We start from the raw sequence: 19,199 nt of genomic DNA, 5'->3' as shown, positions 1-19,199 counted from the left end.
AAATCCTACAGCAGATGTACCAGAACAAGTCCAAGAGAAAGTCAGAATTTAAGTCTGAGTGGGAGTCAGGCAGACAATCAGTCTGAACGTGTAGAGAGTTCAAATGTAGATCAAGGTCAGCCTTTGGAGAAAAACTCTCCTCAGGCTCAACCTAGAATGAGTCAAAATCCTACAACAAGATTGGGAAGTTCTGTTCAAGAAAGAAGGCATCCTCTTCAAAACAGAAAACAAGTGGTTAAGTTTAATTTGTAACTATGGAAAATAAATTCATATCTTGTTTTTGTTACAGAATTCTATATAATTTGGAAACATAAAATGGGTTCCATTTGAGAAATGTATATCAAGAGTTCTGTGTATCATGCAAGTCATGTACAATGATTATTTGTTATGATTAACTTCTTCAATAATTGTTGAGCCGTCTAGTGGACTACTCCACCTAGTGGACTACTGATCTGATAACAATAAAACCATGTGCTCAGCACAGTTCATATCCAGCAGCCAAATTGTGAAGTGTGTGTGTTTACTGTGTCTCAAAATATCACAATGCCTATCTATCCTCCATAGATGCCCATCTATTTAGAAGTGAAACCTTGTTGTCATTACACTGGTGCTGTGATTCCTCCATACAGGTGGCCATCCTATCCATCAAGGAAGCTGTAGATGCCAGTGACTGCACACGTGGTGCTCAGGTTGGTGAAGAACTTCTCCATTCTCTGTACACTTACAGTCACCATGGTCGCAAAACCAGTCAAAGCTTCCGGCACTTGCTCCTGAAGCTCCAGGATCGCCTTTTTCCTAGATGTTCCCCAAGGCGTCAGTGTCTGCATGCAGCCGAGCAGAGGTAGGAGCATCCTGTGCCCTCCAACGAGGAGTCTCCACTGCTGTCCCTGTCTCCACCATCTGTTCTTGCTCACTTATAATCTGTGACAAACCAGTGACAACATTACTCTACCTCGCAACGGACCCACCAAGGTGTGCACATCTGCGCTGATGCTGGGTTGCATTGTCTGAGGTGGTGCTGCGCCCTCAGAGGCAGAAGGCTCCTCTGAGGAGTCTTGTTGCTCTTGCTCATGGACAATGGAAGAAGGGGGGAAGGGCTCCTGATGGACCTGGGGGAGAGTAAAGACATGAGACACATATATGAGATGTCAAGTGCAGACACATACCATTTGACACATCATGACCATTCATTTTCTGTTCACATAACGCCTCATATGAGTGACTGATGAAAGGCATGCAATTGTATGGATAATAACTCTGTCACCAGCTTCTTCTATTGAGCTCCTCTCTCCATTCCTCACTTCCAGAAGCCCCACCATTCCAGCAATCTCCAGTGTTGCCTCCTCCACATGGGTCAAGTAATACATCAATTCAGGGCCTTCTCCCATTCTCTCCCTCTCCCTCTTATTGTGGGAAATCTTTTCCTGCAAGGAGGGAAAGAAGAGAAGATTAACTGAAACTGATGGAATGAGCATAATTTATGGAATGGGATATAGCATTACAGGGAGACTTTGATGGAGTGGCTTGACAATACCAAGTTGCCTCCTTTTCTGCTGTTACTTGCTGTCATTGCATTACATTACGACGAGGCCACGTGTGAGGGGTGGAAAGTAATGATAATGTCAATAGAGAGAGAGGGATTGATTAAGGTCCAAGGGATTTTGGGGTGACTAACATTGTGCAGGAGTAGGGTTGGCAATGCACAGTGGTGGGGATGTGATGACAGGCACAGCAACATCAAGGCAAGTGCAGCTTTATACTCACTTTTCCTGATCTTAGAAGATCATTGAAACTTTTTCGGCACCGTACGCAAGTGCGAGGCACTACTGAAATGGCGATCATATCTTAGGCTATGTGAGGAAACGCTGCTTTTGTCTGCTGGGGAGGTCTCTTCATGCCATCCGCACTACGTGATCTCACTATCTCCACAAGAAGATGGAGGGACTCATCACAAAAATGATGCGCTCATCTCTGCCTCTCTGGGGTCATGGTGGAGACCTGCACTCACTCACACCAGGGTTAAGCTCTGTAGCCCTGTGTGGTGGCTGGTGTGCAACGGCCACCACACGTTAAAAAAATCCACGCACAGGCATCTTTCACCCTTCAACATGTATTTCGGGACCTGGAATATTAGGTCCTTCATTTGAAATGCCTGTGGACTCATTAAACTCATCCCTTTTTGGCGTGGAAGCAAGTTATCCTCGATTTGAGGGACAGCCTAAGAAGCAGCAGCTCTGAAAAAGCAACGGTCAGCAAACGGGGCCATGACCCCTTTATGCATACTGGCAAGAATCCCGTCATCCAGTGACGTCACCAGACCCGTTCTTTTAATTGGGCCGGGAAACGCACAGGGTGGGCCTAACAAGGCTCATTAGGGGAAGATCTTCCTTTGGCCGGGATCACCGCAGGAGCAGAGTCGTTCCCAGCCGCCATCATCTCCCACCTTGACGCCGCCCAGGTAGGGGAAATCGCGGCCTGAGTGTGTGGTTTAGGCTGCAGTTATACTGCACCCTCCAATCTCAAACTTTGGCTGTGAAACTGATAATCAAGTCAGCAGATCTGCATTATACAGCGAATTATAGAGGTCCATCACAATGGATCTCTGTATCTGCACACTTGGATGCACAAGTAGAGCTCTAATTTTTTTTAAATTCATTCACGGGATGTGGGCGTCACTGTGCCCATCACAAATTGCCCTTGAGAAGGTGGTGTTGAGCCGCTTTCATGAACTGCTGCAGTCCTTGTGGTGAAGGTACTCCCACAGTGCTGTTAGATATGGAGTTCCAGGATTTTGACCCAGCGACAATGAAGGAACAGCAATATATTTCTAAGTCAGGATGGTGTGTGACTTGGAGGAGAACTTGGAGGTAGTCGTGTTCCTATGCACCTGCTGCCCTTGTCCTTCTAGATGGTAGAGGTCGCAGGTTTGAGAAGTGCTGTCCTGGCGAGTTACTGCAGTGCATCTTGTAGATGGTACACACTGCAGCCATGTTGCACATGTGGTGGAGGGAGTGAATGTTTAAGATGGTGGATGGTGTAGTATAGCACGTTGAATCAAAAAAACTACAGCACAGAAGGAGGCCTTTCAGCCCATTGAGCCTGCTCTGGCTCTTTCGAAGAGCAATCCAGTTAGTCTCACTCCCCTGCTCTTTGCCAATCAAGTGGACTGCTTTGTCCTCGATGGTGTTGAGCTTCTTAAATATTGTTGGTGCTGCATTCATCCAGGCAAGTAGAGAGTATTCCATCACAGTCCTGACTTGTGCTTTGTAAATGGTGGAAAGGCTTTGGCAAGTCAGGAGGTGAATCACTCACCACAGAATACCCAGCCTCTGACTTGCACTTTTAGCCACAGTGTTTATGTGGCTGGTCCAGTAAAGCTTCCGGTCAATGGTGATCCCCAGGATGTTGATGGTGGGGGATTCGACAATGGTAATGTCATTGAATGTCATGGGGATGTGGTTAGGTTCTTTCTTTTTGGAAATAGTCATTGGCTGGCACTTGTGAAGCACAAATGTTACTTGCCACTTGGAGATAGTCATTGGCTGGCACTTGTGAAGCACAAATGTTACTTGCCACTTATCAGCCCAAGCCTGACTGTTGTCCAGGTCTTGCTGCATGCAGACACAGACTGCTTCATTATCTGAGGAGTTGCGAATGGAACTGAACATCATGCAATCATCAGCAATCATCCCTACTTCTGACCTTATGATGGAGGGAAGGTCACTGATGAAGCAGCAGAAGATGGTTGAGCCTCGGACATTGTCCTGAGGAACTCCGACAGCGATGTCCTGGGACTGGGATGATTGGCCTCTAACAACCACAACCATCTTCCTTTGTGCTCGGTATGACTCCAGCCAGTGGAGAGTTTCCCCCGGATTCCCACTGACTTCAATTTTGCTAGGGCTCCTTGATGCCACACTCAGTCAAATGCTGCCTTAATGTCAAGTGCAGTCACTCTCACCTCACCTCTGGAATTCAGCTCTTTTGCCAATTTTTGGACCAAGGCTGTAATGAGGTCTAGAGCCAAGTGGTCCTCACGGAACCCAATCGGAGCATCGATGAGTAGCTTATTGGTGAATAAGTGTCACTTGATAGCACTGTCGATGACACCTTCCATCACTTTGTTGATAATTGAGAGTAGGCTGATGGGGTGGGAATTGGCAAGATTGGATTTGTCTGTTTGTTCTGGACAGGACATACCTGGACAATTTTCCACTTTGTCAGGTAGATGCAATGTTGTAACTGTACTGGAATAGCTTGACTAGAGGGGTGGCTAGTTCTGTAGCACAAGTCTTCAGCACTACAACTGGAATGTTGTCGTGGCTCAGAGCCTTTGCTGTATCCAGTGTGCTCAGCCATCTCTTGAAAGCACATGGAGTGAATCGAATTGGCTGAAGACTGGCTTCTGTGATGGTGGGTACATCAGGAGCAGGCCGAGATGGATCATTCGCTCAGCACTTCTGGCTGAAGATAGTTGCAAATGCTTCAGCCTTGTCTTTTGCACTCACGTGTGGGTTCCACCATCATCAAGGATGGGTATGTTCAGGGAGCCACCTCCTTTTGGTAATTGTTTATTTATCCAGCACCATTCACGACTGGATGTAGCAGAACTACAGAGCTTTGATCTGATCCATTGCTTGTGATATCACTTAGTCTGTATATAGCATGCTGCTTCCACTGTTCAGCATGCATGTGTTGTAGCTTCACCAGGTTGGAATGCCTGATGCAGCTCCTGGCATGCTCTTCTACACTCCTCATTGAACCAGGGTTGGACCCTTGCTTGCTGGTTATGGTAGAGTGAGGTATATGTTGGGCCATGAGGTTACAGATTGTGGGGGAATACAATTCTGCTGCTGCCGATGGCCCACTGCACCTCATGGATGCTCAGTTTTGAGCTGCTGGATCTGTTCTCAATCTATCCCATTTAGCACTGTGGTAGGGCCATACAATATGATGGAGGTTGTCCTCAATGTGAAGACAAGACTTCATTTCCACAAGGACTGTATGGTGGTCACTCCTATGAAGGGATAGATGCATCTGCAACAGGTAGATTGGTTCGGATGAGCTGAACACCTGCTGCAAACCCAATCTTGAAACTATGTCCTTCAGGACTTGGCAGGTTCACTCAGTGGTGGTGCTACCGATCTACACTTGGTGATGAATGTTGCAATCCCCCACCCAAAGTTCATTCTGTGCCCTTGCTACTATCAATAGTTCTTCCAAATGGTGTTCAACATGGAGGAGTACTGATTCATCAGCTGAGGGAGGATGGTAGGTGGTAATCAGCAGGATACTTACTCGCTCATGTTTGTCCTGATGCCATGAGACTTCATGGGGTCTGGGGTTAGTGTTGAAGACTTTCAGGGTCACTCCCTCCTGACTGTATACCACTGTGCCGCCACCTCTGGTGGGTCTGTCCTGCCGGTGGGACAAGACATGCCATGGGATGGTGATGGAAAAGTCTAGGACATTAGCTGAAAGTTATGATTCTGTGAGTATGATTATGTCAGCCCATTGCTTGACTCGACTGTAGGCCAGCTCTCCCACATTGGCAGAAATCCCCAGATGTACAGAATACAGATACAAAGCAGATACAAGAATTGCAGCATAGTAATCATTATTCAAATAGTGGTCTTGGTTAATCATTACAGTGATTTCTATGTAGTCTGCTGATGTATTAATATATGGTACCAACCCTCAAAGGTAATCTCATTAATATTTGTTAGCCGAACTTAATAGTTGTAATTCATGTTACACATGTTCTTGTCTATGTCCACCATGAACAACTATTAAATAGCTTAAGGCACCAAAATTCCTGGGATGGGGGAAGGATGCAATTCAGCAACAGCGCCTTTTTGGGAAAAAGAACATTGGACAGGGCCAATGTATGCCAGTGTTCCATTGCTGAAGTGTCCCAGTATAAATCCTGTTGACTTTTCAGGGCACACTGAAGAAACGCCTACTCCAAGTTTCCACATGACTACACTCCAAAAGTAATTTGTTGGCTGTAACAGCGCTTTGAGACGTCCGGTGGTTGTGAAAGACGCTGTATAAATGTAAGTCTTTCTTTTCTTTTTTTTCCAACTCAGGAAGCCTTCGCCTACATTCTGCATTACCTTTGCAAGGCATTATATTTAAAGAGAATCAGTAACTTAGACTCCACAATGGGCTTGTCAATGGGAATCCCACTTAATGTGATTATATATACTGGTGGAAGGGTATCAGGAAGCAGTAAAGGAATCCAAATTAATCGTTGGAGCACCTGAGGAGAGCCATACCATCCCAGCATTACCCATCCAGTAAGACTAAGGGCTAGATTTTACACTTTTGTGCAAATTGCCCAAAAATGGGCGGTATTTCCGGTGTGGGCTGGAAAAATGGATTTTCAGATCGCCGGCTTGTCGCCCATTTTCAAAGCCCCTTGTCTCCATTTTAAAAATTGGCTGTTACCACGAGCAATATGAAATGGGCATTAGCGGTAAATCTCTGTGACCTTCTGCTGTAAAGTGACGCTGTCCTTAGCAACGACATGGCAATGCTCACTTCCCGTGATTCAGGAGGTCAGGGGTCATCATTACATGCGCAGAAGAGGAGACAGGGAGAGAGGGAGCAGAGAGGGCGTGAAAGCGTGTGTGGGTGTGGTGTGTGCTTGTTTGGCTGTTGTGGGAGGCACGAGGGAGATACACCAGCAGCAAAAAGCCTACTAAGCACCAAGACCATAGTGGGAACCGAGTTTTTGTCCAACAAATAATATATAACATTGAAGGGATGGAGGAGGCGCGGGAGCTGTTAGCCAGGAACACTGGTGGCAGATGGCAGAGGTCTCCCAGTGGTCTCAGAGCGCGGCACAGTACCCCAAGATGCTGCACTCCCATTGCCAATGACACATGAGAGCCAGGAGCAGAGAAAGTGACCACAGCTCTCAACCTTTACACCAAAGATTCATTCCTGGGAGCCAGATGGGGACTTTTGCCAGATCATCCAATTTGCTGTGCATTGCTCTATATGACAAGCCACCAACACCGACTTTGCCAGGCACCTGAATTTATACAATTCGACAGTGCTGCCAGACAGATTACTGAGAGGGCTGTCAAATGTTTTTGAAGTTATCAGATTCCCTAGAGTTTTGGAAACTACTGATTACACTCATGTGGCATTGCACACTCCAAGTTTAAACCCCCCCATATTTATACCAACTGCATTCTCTAACTGTGCAGCTCATTTCAATAACAGGCACAACTTTTTGCATGTGAACTCACAACATGCTGGGAGTGACGATTTGTCACTCTGAGATGCTGCCCCATATACTTTGCGATCTGTTTGACATTGATCTCTCCAGACAGTCCTCCAGAAACTGCCGTCTTCATTCAGTGCTTCCACATTGAGTTGGCAGACTTGCCTGAATCACTGATGAAGTCGGGGAAGTTTGCAGATGCTCCTTCTGCAGCTGCCGATTTCTGCAGACTGCCCTACAATGAGCTGGTACCTCTCAGTTGCTGGTGCAAATAAGGCAATGGACAGCGGGGCTATCCCAGCTATCTGCTACACATCTTGGGACATCTGAAAGCGCTGGAGAAAGACCACCAGTGCTGCCTCTGCAAATCCACTGGGAGGATAGATGCTCCAACGTCAGTGTTCTTGATCAGGCCAACATCCCCAGCATTGAAGCACTAACGGCGCTCGGCCAGCTCCGTTGGGCGGGCCACATTGTCCACATGCCCAACACGAGACTCCCTAAGCAAGCGCTCTACTCAGAGCTCTGACATGTCAAACGAGCCCCAGTTGGGCAGAGGAAACGTTTCAAGGACAACCCGAAGCCTCCTTGATAAATTGCAACATCTCCACCGGCACCTGGGAATCCCTGGCCCAAGACCGCCCAAGGTGGAGGAAGAGCATCCGGGAGGGCGCTGAGAACCGAGTCTCATCGCCAAGAGCATGCAGAAAATAAGCGCAGGCAGCGGAAGGAACGTGCGGCAAACCAGGCTCTCCACCCACCCTTTTCTTCAACCACTGTCTGCCCCACCTGTGGCAGAGACTGTAATTCCCACATTGGACTATACAGCCACCTGAGAACTCACTTTTATAGTGGAAGCAAGTCTTCCTCGATTCTGAAGGACTGCCTATGATGATGACACATCTTGGGAGAGGCCATTCTGTACATCCATGTGTGTTTAATGCTAAGCTAGCATCCTTCTCTTCACGGCAGTACCCACAGATCATCATCCATGGGTTCTGCAGTAAACGGCTGACATATGTTATGCCCAATGGTTGCAATTGCTTCCTCTTTAAACAATATCAAATGTCAGATTTCTCCGCCAGCGTCCTAACATTCTCTGACATTGTGTGCCATCTTCTTCGACAAGAGGAATGCAGAGTGTTAATTGGCTGTTGTCGTCTACTTATCCTACAGTCACAATCAATCAGGATTCGGGGAATGGATGGTAAAAATAGCAGGAATAAGGCAGCAAGGACCTAGGATGCAAGATTTCAATGAGCCAGCATGCATTACAGGATGTGACACAATTGACATGAGTCTTGCTGAGTCACTTTGCTTCTGGGCAAGGCACATGCTGCCATGTGATAGTTCAAAGAGCATTTCCTTCTCTGTGATTCAATTCACTGCTCTCTTATTCATCTGAAAACACCCTTACTTTTGCTGATTTAATGTAGTCATTAAACTTCCTCCCACACTGTAAGAAGGGGAGCCCTTGAGATTCTAGAGGTCCCACTCACAGCTACAGCCACCTCTATCCACATGGTCCATGCTGTTACATTTGACAGCTTCTTGTACTCCAACAATGGCATACCTCCATTCTCTAATTTGCGATAGCAGCACTTCCATATCAGCCTCGGATAATTCAGATGCTGGCCATTTCCCTCTGCCACATCAGACATTTCAATTCTTCATCCAAGAGCTCAACCTGTTAACCAGCAGCCCTTCCATCAATGCCTCCCCATTCATTCAGCTTACTGGGAGTGCACTCGCCTGGTTCCACTCTTATCTATCTAATCATAGCCAGAGAATCACCTGCAATGGTTTCTCTGCCCGCTCCCACATTGTTACCTCTGGTGTCCGCCCAATGATTTATCCTTGGCCCCTCATCTACCTGCTGCCCCTTGGTGACACAGCTGAAAACACAGTGTCAGTTTCCACATGTACGCTGATGACACCCAGCTCTACCTCACTACCACATCTCTCGACCCCTCTTCTAAATTGACAGACTGCTTGTCTGACACCCAGTTCAGGATGATCAGAAATTTTCTCCAATTAAATATTGGGAAGACTGAAGCCATTGGGCCCGAAATTAATCGACATACCGCTCACTACCCGCTGAAAAATGCAAGTTTAGTCAAAAACAGGTACATTCTGCCGACGGAAGATTAATGAGTGACATAACGCCGGGCGGTATGCACACAACCCGCCCATACAGAACCACCCACATACTGCCCAAAAGTGCAAGTTTCATGACATACCACCGACATACCATCGGAACTGCATATCGTCCTGGAGAAAGTGCTTTTAAATGGATATTAAGTTGGCAGTATGGACACAGAGCTGACAGGTTTGTTTGATATTACACAGATTTTTATAGTTCTCCACAGTTTGATGTATTTTTTAATGGATTGTAGTATTTTCTAATGTTAGCCAATAATATAAATGTTCTAATAAAGCCTTATTTACTCCTTTATTAATAAATTATAATAAAAATGTTATTAGTCTCTCTCAACCCCCAATCTCTCTTCCCCGCCCCCACCCCCCCACCACAGCGATCTTTCTCTCCTCTCTCTCCCTCCCCAGTCTCACTCACCCTCCAGTCTGTCCCCCACCCCCCATCCTGCAGTCTCTCTCACCCCTCCACAGCGATCTCTCTCCCCCCCACAGCGATCTCAGATGATTCCTGAGTCGTAAGGCCTCCTCCGCCTGCTGCACTCCACTCCTGCTACTGCCGAGAAAAGCTGGATGAAGCTCTCGGCCACTCGGCCCCAGCAGTACCGGGCGGTAAAATATCACACACCACCCGGGGACCACCAAAAAACGGGCAGAACTTGGCTTTGACCAATTTCAGGCCCATTGTCTTCAGTCCCCATCACAAAATCTGTTCCCTAGCCACCGACTCCATCACTCTCCCTGATAACTGTCTAAGGCTGATCCAGACTGTTCACAACCTTGGTGCCATATTTAAACCTGAAATAAGCTTTCGACCATATCGAGAAGTCGCGGCAGGGATTGTGGATGCATTGGTTGTAATTTACCAAAATTCCCTGGATTCTGGGGAGGTCCCAGCAGATTGGAAAACTACAAATGTAACGTCCCTATTTAAAAAAGGAGGCAGGCAAAAAGCAGGAAACTATAGACCAGTTAGCCTCTGTGGTTGGGAAAATGTTGGAGTTCATTATTAAAGAAGCAGTAGCAGGACATTTGGAAAAGCAAAATTTGGTCAGGCAGAGTCAGCATGGATTTATGAAGAGGAAGTCATGTTTGGCAAATTTGCTGGAGTTCTTTGAGGATGTAACGAACAGGGTGGATAAAGTGTGTGGTGTAGTTGGACTTCAGGAGGCATTTGACAAGATGCCACATAAAAGGTTACTGCACAAGATAAAAGTTCACGGGGTTGGGGGTAATATATTAGCATGGATAGAGGATTGGCTAACTAACAGAAAACAGAGAGTCAGGATAAATGGCTCATTCTCGGGTTGGCAACCAGTAACTAGTGGGGTGCCGCAGGGATCAGTGCTGGGACCCCAACTATTTACAATCTATATTAATGACTTGGAAGAAGGGACTGAATGTAACGTAGCCAAGTTTGCTGACCATACAAAGATGGGAGGAAAAGCAATGTGTGAGGAGGACACAAAAAATCTGCAAAAGGACATAGACAGACTAAGTGAATGGGCAAAAATTTGGCAGATGGAGTATAATGTTGGAAAGTGTGAGGTCATGTACTTTGGCAGAAAAAATCAAAGAGCAAGTTATTATTTAAATGGAGAAAGTTTGCAAAGTGCCGCAGTACAGCAGGACCTAGGGATACTTGTGCATGAAATGCAAAAGGATAGTTGCAGGTAAGCAAGTGATCAGGAAGCCAATGGTAACTTGGCCTTTATTGCAAAGAGGAAGGGGTATAAAAGCAGGGAAGTCTTGCTACAGCTATAAAAGATATTGGTGAGGCCACACCTGGAATATTGCGTGCAGTTTGGGTTTCCATATTTACGAAAGGATATACTTGCTTTGGAGGCAGTTCAGAGAAGGTTCACTAGGTTGATTCCGGGGATGAGGGTGGTTGACTTATGAGCAAAGGTTGAGTAGGTTGGGCCTCTACTCATTGGAATTCAGAAGAATGAGAGGTGTTCTTATCGAAACGTATAAGATTATGAGGGGGCTTGATAAGGTGGCTGCAGAGAGGATGTTTCCACTGATGGGGGAGACTAGCACGATCTGAGAATAAGGGGCCACCCATTTAAAACAGAGATGAGGAGAAATTTCTTCTCTCAGAGGGTTGTAAATCTGTGGAATTCGTTACCTCAGAGAGCTGTGGAAGCTGGGACATTGAATAAATATAAGACAGAAATAGACAGTTTCTTAAACGATAAGGGGATAAGGGGTTATGGGGAGCGGGTGGGGAAATGGAGCTGAGTCCATGATCAGATCAGCCATGATCTTATTGAATGGCGGAGCAGGCTTGAGGGACCCTATGGCCTACTCCTGTTTCTTATGTTCTTATGTCCTTATCTGCAGCATAACTAAGATCACCTATTTTCACCTCAGTAACCTCGCCTGTCTCCTCCCTTGCCTCAGCTCATCTGCTGCTGAAACCCTCATCCATGCCTTTGTTACCTCTAGACTTGATTATTCCAATACACCCCTGGCTGGCCTCCCACATTCTATCCTACATAAACTTGAGGTAATCCAAAGCTCGGCTGCCCGTGTCCTAACTCGAACCAAGTTCCGTTCACCCATCACCCCTGTGCTCGCTGACCTACATTGGCTCCCGGTTAAGCAGCGCTTCAATGTCAAAATTCTCATCCTCGTTTTCAAATCTCTCCATGGCCTCGCCCCTCTCTTTCTCTGTAATCTCCTTCAGCCCCACAACCCCACCCCACCCCCCGCCAAAACCCCCAACCCCGAGATATCTGCGCTTCTCTAATTCTGTACTCTTGTGCATCCCTGGTTACCACTCAACCATTGGTGGCCATGCCTTCAGATGTCTAGGCCCTAAGCTCTGAAATTGCCTGTCTAAACCTCTCTTTCCTCCTTTAAGACACTCCTTAAAACCTACCTCTTTGATCAAGCTTTTGGTCACCTGCCCTAGTCTCTCCATATGTGGCTCGGTGTCAAATATTTTTTTATAATACTCCTCTAAAGTGCCTTGGGATGGTTCACTACATTGAAGGTGCTATATAAATACAATTTACTGTTGTTGTGCACTTGCTCCACCCCTGTCCTGAATTCTCCTCCCCGACATATCTGGCCTATTGCTGATGGGACTCATGCCCATGTCTCACCAGCATTACTGAATTTAGCAGATTCCTTGGGGGTCAGCTTCCCCAGATTTTGAAGACATTAATCCCACCCCACTGATGCTGCTGCATTGAGGATCCAGGAACTCCCACACCAATGAATTCTTCATTTTATAGATGCTGAATTATTCCGTGTGGTGCCATAAATAGTGTACTGGTGTCAAAAAACCTTGAATACAAGAAGCCAGCTGTTCATTCTGAAGTAGATTTCCATTCCTCTTCTAACATTTTTAGTAGAAAGGAGGACATTTTCTGTAATCATGATGCAGAAATGTCAGCTTAAATTGTATGAATGATGCTTCTTGTTTGTGCAAGCATATTTATTGACGTGATTCTTTTCCTCCCTGACCCAAAATTTGCTTTAATTCAGTTCACATTTTGCTATGTATGCTGCATTAGACATTCACTTTGATGGTACTATGTGCTATAAGTCCAATTCTACCCTGATTGTATTTAGTGCACTAAATACAATCAGGGTAGAATTAGACTTATAGCACATAGTACCATCAAAGTGAAAACAGAAAACTCAGAGCAAATTGGTCAGCATGTAGAAAAGGTGTTTCTCCCTGAAACATTAACCTACCGTTTCTAGTTTTAGATTATAACACAGCTTCTGTGCATTTCCAGAATTGTTATTTTTGTTTCTGGTTTCCAGCATTTGGGTGTTTTTTTCTTTTCACCCTATTTTGGTACCACTACTTTTATCACCTCAGCACATAAAAGTTTGTGGCTTTGAATGTTAAAAGACCTAAATGCTTTACATTACACCAATTAAAACCCAAGATTACACCTTTATATAACGATGCATCACTTACCTAAAAAGCGTTTGCACATTCACTATAGTTTTAGCATCTGCCATGTAATCCTCCTCGGCACTCATTGTGCTTTCTTTGTCTACCACAACCATATTGGCAGCAAATGTCACCCCACACCTCAGCAGATCATCTAGGCTTTTGGACGGGAAACAGGTGAAAATTAGAGCAATATCTCAAAAGTTCCTGCATTGGTCATGAACCAATATGCAACAGAGAGTACTAGAGCTATATAAAGTTGTTATTTTATGGCTAATGATCAATGCAAAGTTATTGAAATAGTGTTTGAACAATACTTATCAACACATAAGCCAATGACGTAATGTGAGGATGTCACAGCAATTCAGAAGTTATGTTACACCTTCATGTGATTTCTTCCCCTCACAAAAAATTGACTATTGAGTGTTCTATTTTTTGTTATTATTTTTCCTTTCGTTAATTTAGTAAAAGTGAATGTTAAAACCACAGATTTTCCACACCCACACCATACAACAATAATTAGCAATCATTGAACATGCTGGAAAGACTCAGTACATCAGTCAGCACCTGTGGTGAGAACAGACAGCTTAACTGTTCAGGTGTAGACCCTGTTTTTGGCCAGAGAATTCAACGAATTTTGGGACTGGGCAGGCAAAGATTCAAGTGGATCTGCATACATTTTGATGCATTTGGCTCGTTGATCTGGTTTTGATACCAAAGGCAAATATGGAGAACCTACAGAAGCAGACACAGTGGGGAAGATTTGAACTATTGGGCGACCGACTAGTGGAGTGCATCATTTTGAGGGCTGAATCTTATTGCTATGCCACGAGTGGGCCACAGACGCTATGCTGCTGGTTGCCTGCTCCAGGTCAGCACGATATCAGGCAGCTTGGCAGGGGGCCAGGAAGGGGGTACCGATCGAGGGGGGGGGGGGGAGGAGCCTGAGGCAGCAGTTGCCCACGTTATCTTCATTGAGCACAGAGCAGCACTCCTGCTCCTTCTGGCCCTGCAAAAATAACTTTTTTGTGGTCTGCTTCCGCTGTACCATCGGGTAATACTGGGCGGAGAGTGCTCAGCGCATTTCTGATGCGTCGTCTTGTCAAATAGCAATCGGGGTCCTATATACGTCATCGGATCCCAATTTGAATATTAACATAGAAACATAGAAAATAGGTGCAGGAGTAGGCCATTCAGCCCTTCTAGCCTGCATCGCCATTCAATGAGTTCATGGCTGAATTAAAGGGCACACCGCCTGAAACAGATGGGATCTTCCAGGATGGCGACAGCCGGACTGGGAGTGGGAATGGGGCAGTAAGTCTTTCCCTGCGATTTCCATGGCACCAATGCCCCATTTCGGGCAGCAGAGCCATTGAGAATCTCCCCCAGTAAGTTATAGTGTTCGAGAGGCAGAGTCACTATCAGTGTACTTGTAATATCATTACTTTTCTTTGAATCTATTTTTAGTTATGGTTAAACAGTGAAGTCTGAGGGCATAACATTCATTGTTCAAGCAAAAAAATAGCAAAAGGGAAAGCTTGAAAATCAACAATGGTCAGAGGTCTTTGTACATTTTTGAAAGTGATGCTCAGGACAAATAATAAGTCAAAATCCTGGGGCTCCCTCCCTAACAGCACTGTGGGAGTACCTTCAATGCATGGTTCAAGAAGGCAGCTCACCACCACCTTCTCAAGGGCAGTTAAGGATGGACAATAAATGCTGGTCTTGCCAGGGGTGCCCACATCCCAGGAATGATTTTTTTTTAAATCAGTATGTATGCAGAATGATAATTGTACAACATTAACATAACATTTCTACACCAGTAATGTAAAATTAACTTCTCATGTGCCCTTTATATTTTAACAAAATAATTACCAATCTGTCGAAAATCATGGGTATATTATTGATGGAAATAGTTAATAATTGAATCATAATATTTTCTTTGAAAAGTTGAGAATTAACTCTGAAATTTGTCTTTTCCAAGATTCATGTAGTGTGCAATCTGTCCTTGATTAATATTTTTTAAAAGCTTTATTAAAAATAAAAACATTTAAGATTCAAAAAGCAACTTAGACCAGGAATTTCCTCCCACTCCGATGTGTGTAAATGGGGTTATGGCTCCTCCCGCTCCGATATCTGTAAATGGGGTTACAGCTCCACCCACTCAGATACGTGTAAATGGGGTTACAGCTGCACTGCTGGCAAAGTTATGATCGCGGATCGGGAGCAGCACATAACACATGTTAATTTACTCTTAGCTTGCCAAGCACAAATTTATTCATCTGGGCAGAATTGGGTTCTGTGGACCACTGATCAGTTTATTTGTCCACTGTCGGCCCTCGGACTGGGAGGAGCCATAACCCCATTTACACACATCGGAGTGGAAGGAACGCCAAGGAAATTCCTGGTCTAAGTTGCTTTTTGAATCTCAAATGTTTTTATTTTTAAAAGAGCTTTTAAAAAATATCAAGGACAGATTGCACACTACATGAATCTTGGTAAAGACCAATTTCAGAGTTAATTCTCAACTTTTCAAAGAAAATATTTTGATGCATTTCATGCATCAGAGATTGACCCAAAATCAGTACAGAACTGTTATGCTTTTGAGTGCCTGGAAAACTAGCCTCTGGCCTAAAATTCAGGGTTTTTTTTCCATTTGCTGTCAGTCTCTAAAATGGAGGGTGAATCATCCCCCCAAAAAATGAAGGGAGGCAAGGACATGGTGGAGCGTGCATCTGTGAGTACACTTGTGACCCCAGCATCACAGGTCCACCAGAAAACCAGGGGGTGGGAAGAGGAGGGAGTGCGGGGAATGGGACCAGAAAGCCCAGCCCAGTGTGATAACTAACTAAAAAAAACTTAGATTTGATATTTTATTATAATCCCGTTGTGGTAAAGTTGCAGTAAAGCTAGAGCCAATGAACCAGGTATTACTGGTGGAGCAGGACTTTCACCATTGAGATGCTCACTTGATCCTGGCTGACTTTCCAACTTCTGGGTCATTCGTACCTTGGGAGTTGGGCTCACCAGCTTCCACTGATGGACTGAGTTGAACAGGGGTCAGAAACTTATTGCGGAGGCACATTAAGGCCCGTCACAGCAAAAGTAAGAGGTAACTTTTGAGATCAGAAATATTGAACAATCGTTTTTTCCCGCTGCTCCTTTGTACTGCCCATGTAATGCATAACTTGGAGAGCAAATGCATTGGCCCCTCTTCAATTTAATCTTTTAGGCCCTCCGAGTGTTGGATGCTGGGTGTCAGGTGCAGATCATGCCACCGCGTCTACCCGCCAAAAAAATGAAGGGAGGCAGGGACGTGGTGGAGTGCATCTGAGCCCACTTCTGGCCCCAACACCACAGATCCACCAGGTGGAGGGTTGGGAGAAGAAAGCCTATGCCCAATGTGATTTCTAACTAAATAAAAAGAAAACAGCAAATGGTAGAAATAAAATTATTAAAACATTTGCAAATACTCAGTTTTATATCATTGGGGGTCCTTTTGATATGGGTTTGCATCCATAGGATATTGTATATGTACAACAGCACATTTTGCTTGGTTTGTGAACCATACCAAATTAAATACCAAAACAAATCGCAGTTTTCTGGGATTGATTAAACTGTCTTGGAAGGTTAACCACAAATCCTGCTTATTTGTGGACAATTTATATCGCACAGAAAGTGCTCAATGTAGCTGGCATCTAAGTATCAATTTGATAAGGGCGGCGGGGGGGGGGGGGGTGGAGTGGTTATTAGATGCATTTTTTTTAAATGTGCATTTTTAAATGATGAATTAAACGGTCATATTTATTACTTTGAGATTGTCTGGGAGCGTCTGATCAATTCTTTCAAGTGATTGTTACATTTGCTTCTCTTTCTGACTCACTGTTTGCACCAACTCCTTCTCCCTTCTTATCACCTCTTGTGTGGGTATAGGTGATTAATATCAAACTGAAATCTTCTATTGCCCCCCCCCTTATACTGCAAGGTTGCTACTCATGACAAGAGCATCACTGAAAGTAACCCTTTAATATAAATAACTTGCCACTGAAGGGAGAAAAATCTTCCTGGAATGCCCCCCCGGGTTTCTCTAATGGAATGTCTCTAGGGAATGTTAGCACTTGGGTAAAATCATGTTAAATTACTCTTCATGTTTGCCAATTTCATGTTTCAGCTAAATGCTTGATCACAGGATCACAGATCCCCTTGAGAATTAATAGATTTTAGTGAATTTTTGTGCTCAAGATGAGGGATCTCAGTGCTAGGAACATTTGTCCCACCCAGTGTCAGCATTAAATAATATGTAGCCAGATCAAGAGTAGAGCTTTGCCTAATATTTCCGACTTTCAACTATTGCCAGCCACGCCTAATGTAAATGTTTCCATTTTCCACACCAGCCATCCACGTGGCTTGTTTCAGATTAATAATTCATGCTGAATTATGGGCAGCATTTGTGCCAGTGACCCACACTCATTTGCTGTAGCACTTATAAGCAACAAAAAGAGACTTCCATCTTTTCATTCAGGCCGCATATAAACTCGGGGCTCAAAGTTGCAAAGATACTGTAACGGCCAAATGTGTCACCCAATCCTGAAAAGTAATATTTTAAAAAAATATTTGTTATTCTGGGTGACTTTTCTAAAGTCCTGAATGCTCACCACTTGCCAAACATGAAATGCGTTGGACTAACATCAACCATGGCATCTCTGGGAGTGGAGACCGACTGTGGACCATGTGGGTTTTTAGCACGGTAGTCAAGAATAAATATGCAAGAGACAATCCACAAACACAGAACAAAAACACACGGACCCACATGCAGTTCATGCCACAATGTACTTTTCTATTTTTTTCAAAAAAGACTTTTGAAAGAAAGAAATACAAAGAAATACTCATGCCAAAAAAGTAGAAACTATTGCTGTGCACAGATCACACAAAGCTTTTAACATTTTTCCAGCCATGCCTCATAATCTTACATACTTGTCAATAGAGCCAACCATGTAGTAAACCATTGGAAACCAGCAGATTGCTTCCAGAAAATGTACATCTGGCCTGGAGGGAAAGCCATAATTTAGAGAATGTGTTTTACATACATTGTAACTGTCAAACAAGCATTTCTGCAACTAAATGGTAACTGTGAACAAGGATGTGCGTGAAGAGAGGTCTGAACACCTGAAGACTGCCTGAGGCATAAATGATACTTGCCCAAATGTTTATAATGAAAACATATGATTTAAAAAAAATTTACATCAGAGGAATATATTTTCAGGAAGAAATATTGGGAATCTCAGACTCCTCTTGTTCCAATGCTTAATTGAGCTCACCATATACATGAGGCTATCACATAGCAAAGAACATAGCATCAAGATCACAGTTGGTCTAACATGAACAATACAATGTGGCAAATGGATAGCATGTGAAAATAATAATGAATAAAAAAAATATTGCATAACACATTCTTTTGTACACAACAGAAACATCACCATGGAGCGGAATTTGCTTGAAGGTTTTGTCGTAACTATTTTGTAAGAACACTGTTGCACCATTCCGATAAAAATTCATGCGGAACTGGCTTATGCCAATTTTGCGCTGAAGCATCAGTATGCACAAATTGTCTTCATTGTTTTCTCCACTACCTCGAAATGTCCATTGAAACTCTCTACCACCCTTTTACATAGCTCCGCCCGCCCCCATGCAATAGACCAGCTCACGTGGGTTTCTTGGATTTGCACAAATAATGAGCTGTTGTAAATCCATGCCCTACAATTTAGGCACAGCACAGCCCAAAGTCACTTGATATCAGCATAACTGAGATTTATGGAGTTTGATGTGATTTTCTTACCGAGACCTGCACTGTACTCAATCAAAGTGCTGTCAGTCTCAATGCACCGAATATTT

General features: G+C 44.5%; 1 protein-coding gene across 3 annotated transcripts in view; it reads right to left on the bottom strand.

Annotated features, from left to right (window-relative positions):
• Positions 1–19,199, bottom strand: part of LOC139268148 (potassium channel subfamily T member 2) — a 1,179,460-nt gene that overhangs the window by 462,550 nt on the left and 697,711 nt on the right. For 2 of the 3 annotated variants that reach the window (XM_070886187.1, XM_070886188.1), the window contains one exon: positions 13,332–13,466. In XM_070886187.1, coding sequence (XP_070742288.1) covers positions 13,332–13,466 — 135 coding nt within the window. Of the gene's footprint in view, positions 1–13,331; positions 13,467–18,281; positions 18,354–19,199 lie in introns of all 3 variants that reach the window. The other variant, XM_070886186.1, reaches the window with a different exon arrangement.

The sequence above is a fragment of the Pristiophorus japonicus genome, chromosome 8, assembly GCF_044704955.1.
Source record: "Pristiophorus japonicus isolate sPriJap1 chromosome 8, sPriJap1.hap1, whole genome shotgun sequence".
In the NCBI taxonomy this organism is placed as follows: domain Eukaryota; kingdom Metazoa; phylum Chordata; class Chondrichthyes; family Pristiophoridae; genus Pristiophorus; species Pristiophorus japonicus.
This window is presented reverse-complemented; position numbering and strand designations above follow the sequence as displayed.